Raw genomic sequence first — 8,180 nt, 5'->3', positions numbered from 1 at the left:
CTCTATGGTAGAATTTGATACTGAAACACCTACTTCCTGGAGAGTCTTCTTCATTTGGCTGGATGCTGTGATGGGGTTTTTCTTCACCATGGAATGGATTCTGTGATCATCCACCACTGTTGTGTTCCATGGACATTCAGGCTTTTTGAGATCCCAAGCTTACCAAAGCATCATTTTTTTTTCATTTTCAGCCTATTGAGAGCTCCTTTGACCTTATGTTGTGGGTTCACAGCAACAACTTCCAAATGCAAATGCCACACCTGGAATCAGATCCAGACTTTTTACCTGCTTAACTGATGATGGTCTAACAAGGGAATAGCCCATGCTGCCAGGCCATTGAAGAGCTTTTTAGATAATTGTCCAATTTAATGGCGGCGGTCCCTTTTTAAAAAACGGCAACTACATATTAACGAGCTGTAATTTCTAAACCCTTACTCCAATTAGGATGTGAATGCCCTCAAATTTAAGCTGAAAGTTTGCACTTTAAGCCCATATTGTTATTACTGTATCTTGAAAATGTTTTGGTAAACAGATAAAATGTTAAAATTTGTCACTGTCAAAATATTTCTGGACCTAAGGGTACTGTCACACTCTGCAACTTTCCAACGATCACGACCAGAGATACGACCTGGCCGTGATCGTTGGAAAGTCGTTGTGTGGTCGCTGGAGAGCTGTCACACAGACAGCTCTCCAGCGACCAACGATGCCGAAGGCCCCGGGTAACCAGGGTAAACATCGTGTTACTAAGCGCAGGGCCGCGCTTAGTAACCCGATGTTTACCCTGGTTACCATCGTAAAAGTTAAAAAAAAAACAAACAGTACATACTCACATTCCGGTGTCCGTCAGGTCCCTTGCAGTCTGCTTCCCGCTCTGACTGAGTGCCGCCGTAAAGTGAAAGCAGATCACAGCGGTGACGTCACCGCTGTGCTCTGCTCTTACTTTCCGGCCGGGAGTCAGTCAGAGCAGGAAGCAGACGGCAAGGGACCTGACGGACACCGGAATGTGAGTATGTACTGTTTGTTTGTTTTTACTTTTACGATGGTAACCAGGGTAAACATCGGGTTACTAAGCGCAGCCCTGCGCTTAGTAACCCGATGTTTACCCTGGTTACAAGCGAACGCATCGTTGGATCGGTGTCACACACACCGATCCAACGATGACAGCGGGAGATCCAGCGACGAAAGAAAGTTCCAAACGATCTGCTACGACGTACGATTCTCAGCAGGGTCCCTGATCGCTGCTGCGTGTCAGACACAGCGATATCGTATGGATATCGCTGGAACGTCACGGATCGTACCGTCGTAGCGACAAAAGTGCCACTGTGTGACAGTACCCTAACTGTAAAAGACAGATCTGCTGCGTCTTTTAAACTCCGCGATCTTGTGATCAAACATCAGAGATAACTAGATCCAGTACAACCCTATTTGTGACAACTGTCACATTTTCAAGACTGCCTTTTCTGATGTTTAAAGCACAAAACAAGAAGAAAAAAAGTAAAAATTATACAAGTGTTGATAACAAAAATTTAAATATAAAAACATATTATTGAAAAAATTTCTAATTACATCCCATTTACCGTACTTTCCTGAACCCTAAAGGCCCAGTGATTAATCTGCAATTACTCTAACTGGGTCATATTCTATGTGAAAATAAATGTTAGTCACTATAGGACACAAATATAAATTGTAGTTTAAAAATTCTCTATGCAACTAGAAAAAAAAAATTAGAAGTTCAATTAGAAATAATTGAAAATAAAGCGCTGTCATTCATGGCGAAAAAAAACAGATAAAAACAAAACGAGCAAGAATGATTTAATAGTGTGAAAAAAGAGAAGGTTATTCCTACCTTATTAAGTACAAGAAAGATATCTCATAGGGGTTAAATTATTTTGAACATCTTCTAGCTGAAAAACCAAAGCCCACATTTTAAGGGTATATTCACATTTAGTAAATGCACTTGGGAAAAATCTATTCAATGGAGCTATCCCATGTATTGATTTTGTAAGCTTTTCTTTTTTGGCACCAAAATCCATGTAAAAAAAACAAACTGTGTGTGAACATGGGACATGTGCTGCGTCCAAAGTGCTGCCAATTACTGAACAAGACCCTAAGGTGTTTCATTGGGTTTCTCCAAGGTATATGCAGTACTATATTTCTTTTCACATACAACAGCATTTCCAATTAAGCCTTCCACGCAAGTGTGAACAAAGCCTAATGTCCAGTAGTATCTGTTGCATTGAAGTTCATGCACTTTATCCAGTGTCCAGGTTGAGAAACATTGTAGTTCTCTAGTGCGACAGTACCTTATTAACACATGCTTATTTAGTATGCAGAACACAACACCTTTTGCAGAGGTAGCCTTTCCAGTGCAGGCGCCAAGCAAAATATCCCCTTTCCTTACATATGCCCTTGTGCCTTTTATTGAGTTTCATATCGGACGGCTTGTCCATGTTCTTGTGAAGTGCTTGTAGAGATTAGATGTGTCGGTAACAAGGGCGCCTCGCTAAATATGAGCACTCGACACATAGTGAGATGAATGAGCTCCAGACCAATGTATTTGGGACCCTGAGAAGGTTACTATTTTTTGATGCTTCATTACCCTTAGCGCCATAATAAGTAATAGTAATTATAATAAAAAAAAACTTCATTAACTAGAGTCTAAAAAAAGTCTAGCAGGCACATCAGTAGTTCATGATTGAGTCCAAAGTCCTGCACATCTCCTCCCACCTGATCATCATCCCAGGCGCCTTCCTGATTAGCAGACCCCCATGTGATGTCATGTGTATGTCACTCTACAACGATGATGTCACACCGGGAGAACTAATCAGAAGAGACACAGAGGATCCCTGGAGATTCCAGGTGCCAGGAAAGGTCAGAGGCCCAGCGCCTGCGCACTGCACTACTTTACTCTGCCCTCAACAGGGCAGAGAAGTACGCCTGCACAAGAGCGCGATGCTGGGGAGCCATGAAGCAAGCAGGAAGGTGGCGATCATAAGAAGATGGGAGGCGCCGGACCTGCGACACCCAACGGACCGGACCGCCCCGCCCCCCCCCCGGGTGAGTATAATAAAACTTATCTTTCCTATCTTGCAGGTTGGATCAGGGGCTTATATACAGTATTATAGAATGCTGTAGATAAGACCTGAAAGGCGGTGGTCGTATCTTAAATCGGCCAAACCTGGTGACAAGTTCCCTTTAAGGGCATAAAAATTAAAAGTTTGAAAATTGCGAAATTTTCATAAATCTACTAACACTGTTCTACAAAGCCATCCACAACCTGTCCCCTCCCTATATCTCTGAACTAATCTCCCAATACCTTCCCTCACGTAATCTCCGATCCTCCCAAGACCTCCTAGTCTCCACCACACTTATTCGTTCCTCACACAACCGCCTCAAGAGTTCTCCCGAATATCCCCCATCTTTGGAATTCCACGCCTCAACACGTCCGACTATCCACCACCCTCGGATCCTTCAGACGGAACCTGAAAACCCAAGAAAGCCTACAGCCTGCAATAACCATTCTGCCGCCTCGCCATCGCCAGAGCAGCCGCCTCACCACCGCCAGAGCTGCTGCACCTCTGACCTTCTGTCTCTTCCCCATTATCCCATAGAATGTAACTCCGCAAGGACAGGGTCCTCTCTCCCCTCTGTACCAGTGTGTCACTGTAAACTTGTTTACTGTAAACGATATTTATAACCCTGTATGTAACCCCTTTCTCATGTACAACACCATGGAATTAATGGTGCTATATAAATAAATAATAATAATAAATGTATGCAAATCATGAAATGCGTTATGTCATGAAAAAAGTCTCAGAATCAGTGGGATCCGTTGAAGCGTTCCAGAATTATTACCACATAAAGTGACACTGGTCAGATTTAATATATTTGGCCGCCTGGTCAGTAAGGTCAACGTTAGCTCTGTCAGTAAGGGAATATTAATAATTGGGAAAACATAAACATTCCCATCAGATTGTTTTTCTTCTGTACTGATATAGTGGTACAATGCAAGGCATAAATGACGGACTTTACTACAGAGTCATGTGTTATCCGCCACCGATGTGTTCGTGGGGCCTTGTAGCCAGTGTCTCTACATAGTAAAATGCTACTGATAAAATGCCCCTTGTGTATGAATTATTCAGCAGAATCTTCAGTGTATTGTGAGGTTACCTGAGGACACATTAGCCTGTCAAAGAGAAGATGCAGTCCGAGATTTTTTTCTGAAGATGACAACCAGTATTATCCTTTGCCTGTAAAATGGATGTTTGTGCCGCCTGTCCCACATGAAATACAGAATTTCTTTCCAGTTTTTGCTAAGTTCATTGGCTACGTAAGGTCAGCCATATTCTATTCATGAGGCTCTGGGCCCCGTATGTTGACGCTGTCATCACTACATACATTTAGTGACTAGAGTGCTGGGTTTCTAGAATAAGGTATCGTTGAGTTGCACATTTTGATGATAAACCAATATTGGTGATGTCATCGGTTGCACCATCATGCTTTCATTGGTTTTATTAGCTGTCATAAATTAGGTAGGAATATGTCAGGAAGATAAACCCTTTACCCCACCACAATCTGCATATATAAGAGCATAGGTGTCAATGGATTGACATCTCCTATCTGTTGCCACATTCCCAAGAAATATGTGTTGTAATGCATATGTAAATGAGGACTAAGGAATGAGCACTTGTCAAACCTCTGCCTCGTCAGGTCGTTTTTCTGCCTAACACCAGGTTATTTAGCCTTATTAATATCTCGGTGCATGTGTCTTCGGGCACCAGGCAAGGAAATCGGTCAGTGAGCAATCAAGCTAAAGAGGCTAGAGCTGTGTGGGGAACAACCCTAGAAGGCAGAGGCTCGGGAAGTGCACGGTCAGACCCAGAGCACTTAACATCTCGTTTGCATATGAAGTAAACTGCTAGTTATAGAAGAATGCAGCCTCAGATTGAAATATAAAACCATACTCTAAAACCTCCATGCCCATATACGCAGTTTGGGGAGGGGGCTGATCTTATTGATAGATTCCCTTTAAGCGGGTTGACCGATAGGATTCAGATTGGTCGTGTTGTAACACCCAGACCTATTACTCAGTGCCGGACGTCGTGGCGATCAGAAGCTCACACTGTACAGAGCTGGAACACCATGGTTCCATAGTAGGCATTTTCAGTTCCCATTGAAGTGAATGTGATCTGAACTGCAGTACCCGAGAATGGCCACAACATAGTGTATGGAGCTGTGGTGTTTGGAGGGACCACCTGACCATCTGATGGGTAGGATCGCATCCAACTCTCCCCCAACAGAAGGTGTCAGGGACTGCTGTGACGAGTGTACATCTATTCTAATGTGTGGCTGCCTCTGTCGCCTGCAGTAACAAACGACCTGCATGACCACTTCTTCTTATCCCTCTCTTCTATGTATTCTTTTGACAATATTTGTGGGAAAAGCTAATAATCTAGTTTGGATTTTAATCAATAATTGCAACTTAAAAATATTTTCTGTATTTGTATTTATTTTACACTGGTATGGGGCATGTGAAGTATAGTAGTGGATTTGTGATGAACACATCATCGACGGCCCCATCTAGGAAGGGCCCAGCGTTGCAAAAACTTATTTTAATAATTACCATTGTATGAATCCTTCTCCAATAGAAAAATGATATAATAATTTTATTTATATAACAGTAACATATTCGGCAGCGCTTTACAAATAAGTGCGAACATATAGAGACAATAAATACAATATGTAGTAACACAGAGTTCAACAGTTACAGGAGGTGTGAGGGTCCTGCTCACAAGCTTACAATCTATAAGGAGATAGGGGGGAGACAATAGGTAAAAAGTGCTGGTTATGTACGGTCCAGACATTATTATAATAAGGGGTTTGCAGGATCCATCATCAGTCAGTGTCTGTCTAAGTGCAGTTACCGTATGCTATTGGGTGCATGGCGGACGTGGAGACAGATGAGTAGGAGGGAGCAGATTATGATTAACATTTAGAAGGAGGGAACATTTTTAGTTCTTGATAGTGACCTTGTAAGTTAAGGTACAGTCCATTAGAGAGCCTTTGATAGATTTTTGGATATTCACTAAAGTAGAAGTGCCTATTGTAGACATCTCAAAGGGTTTCTCCGTTGTTAGTATAAAGTTGGGTTCTTTTTGGTTGGGTGACATCCTTTTGTCATAGTGCTTAGAAGATACTGGTTTTACTTGCAGAGATCCAGTTGGTATTGCAAGTTTTACTGGTAATGCTATAGCGGAGAAAGAAAGAACTGTCCCTCTGTGTCTCATACAGGTTGGTGTCTAGCCCTTTTAAAAAGCCTTGAAAAATATATGCAAGAAAAACAGCAGTAATATCCAAAAGCTGTATCTCATGCATCTGATTCAACTAGCTAGAACCCTATTCTGTACTCAGCAAAATCTCCATTGTATGCCAATTGTCCCTTGCCTGGTATGACTGTTCCTAGCCATGACCTAAGGCTCCTTTAGTAGAGTTGCACATTGATTTTCAGGGTGACTTTATATTGGGGACACTAGTTTACCTCCTTCTGGAAGGCAGCTGATTTGCCTACTTTTCACCAGGGAGCGTTACCTCTAGGCGTCCTCCCCCATTACTGTACCATAAAGGAGCTGCAGTACATAGGACAGCAATGGTTAGGCCAGAAGCCCTGGACGTGTATATATATTTATTGCATAAAACGGACATTTTTAGACACATTGGTTTGTTTCTGAAAATATGAATGTGTAACACGACTCTAATTTTATTCTTACACGCCAACAAACTTTGTATAATGAACTTTCTTGATTTTTCTTTCTAATTTAATATGAAAGTTCCGGAAGAAGAAGTCGGAAAGCCTTTTCAATGCCCCATCTGTGGACTAGTAATAAAGCGGAAAAGTTATTGGAAAAGACACATGGTGATTCACACGGGGTTAAAAAGCCATCAGTGTCCACTATGTCCATTTCGTTGTGCCCGCAAGGACAATCTGAAATCACACATGAAGGTAAGGTTATGTTTGATATCTAAAGCGGCTTTGTGCTGGCAATACAAAATGACTTTGATATGAAATTGCAAATGTACCATGATTGCCTTGCTACTGTAAAAAGGTGTTTGTTTTTTTTCCTTCGTATGTGTATTTCTTTCCTTGTTATTGCAAGTAGACACTTCACATTGTTAAAATGGTTTCTTGCCGGCTTGACTGCACTGACATCAGGCTGTGTATTAACCAGTTTTCTCCAAGCTTCCTTTAACTTTCAGTGCACTTTCAAATTTATGTACTAATTAAGACTTACTGAGAAATGTAGTCTATAAGAAAGACGCCAACTATATATATATATATATATATATATATATATATATATATATATAGTGTGTGCATGTACACTCACCGGCCACTTTATTAGGTACACCTGTCCAACTTCTTGTTAACACTTAATTTCTAATCAGCCAATCACATGGCGGCAACTCAGTGCATTTAGGCATGTAGACATGGTCAAGACAATCTCCTGCAGTTCAAACCGAGCATCAGTATGGGGAAGAAAGGTGATTTGAGTGCCTTTGAACGTGGCATGGTTGTTGGTGCCAGAAGGGCTGGTCTGAGTATTTCAGAAACTGCTGATCTACTGGGATTTTCACGCACAACCATCTCTAGGGTTTACAGAGAATGGTCCGAAAAAGAAAAAAAATCCAGTGAGCGGCAGTTCTGTGGGCGGAAATGCCTTGTTGATGCCAGAGGTCAGAGGAGAATGGGCAGACTGGTTCGAGCTGATAGAAAGGCAACAGTGACTCAAATCGCCACCCGTTACCACCAAGGTAGGCCTAAGAGCATCTCTGAACGCACAGTGCGTCGAACTTTGAGGCAGATGGGCTACAGCAGGAGAAGACCACACCGGGTACCACTCCTTTCAGCTAAGAACAGGAAACTGAGGCTACAATTTGTACAAGCTCATCGAAATTGGACAGTAGAAGATTGGAAAAACGTTGCTTGGTCTGATGAGTCTCGATTTCTGCTGCGACATTCGGATGGTAGGGTCAGAATTTGGCGTAAACAACATGAAAGCATGGATCCATCCTGCCTTGTATGGAGCATCTTTGGGATGTGCAGCCGACAAATCTGCGGCAACTGTGTGATGCCATCATGTCAATATGGACCAAAATCTCTGAGGAATGCTTCCAGCACCTTG

At 42.2% G+C, this 8,180-nt stretch overlaps 1 protein-coding gene across 2 annotated transcripts in view; it reads left to right on the top strand.

Annotated features, from left to right (window-relative positions):
• ZNF827 (zinc finger protein 827) overlaps positions 1–8,180 on the top strand; it is a 299,492-nt gene that overhangs the window by 106,442 nt on the left and 184,870 nt on the right. For both annotated transcript variants that reach the window (XM_077279284.1, XM_077279285.1), the window contains exon 3: positions 6,828–7,000. In XM_077279284.1, the coding sequence (XP_077135399.1) occupies positions 6,828–7,000 (173 nt within the window). The remainder of the gene's footprint in view (positions 1–6,827; positions 7,001–8,180) is intronic.

Source organism: Ranitomeya variabilis, chromosome 1 (assembly GCF_051348905.1).
Source record: "Ranitomeya variabilis isolate aRanVar5 chromosome 1, aRanVar5.hap1, whole genome shotgun sequence".
NCBI classification, from domain to species: Eukaryota; Metazoa; Chordata; class Amphibia; order Anura; family Dendrobatidae; genus Ranitomeya; species Ranitomeya variabilis.
Note: the sequence above shows the minus strand (reverse complement) of the source record. Positions and strands in the feature narration are given on the sequence as shown.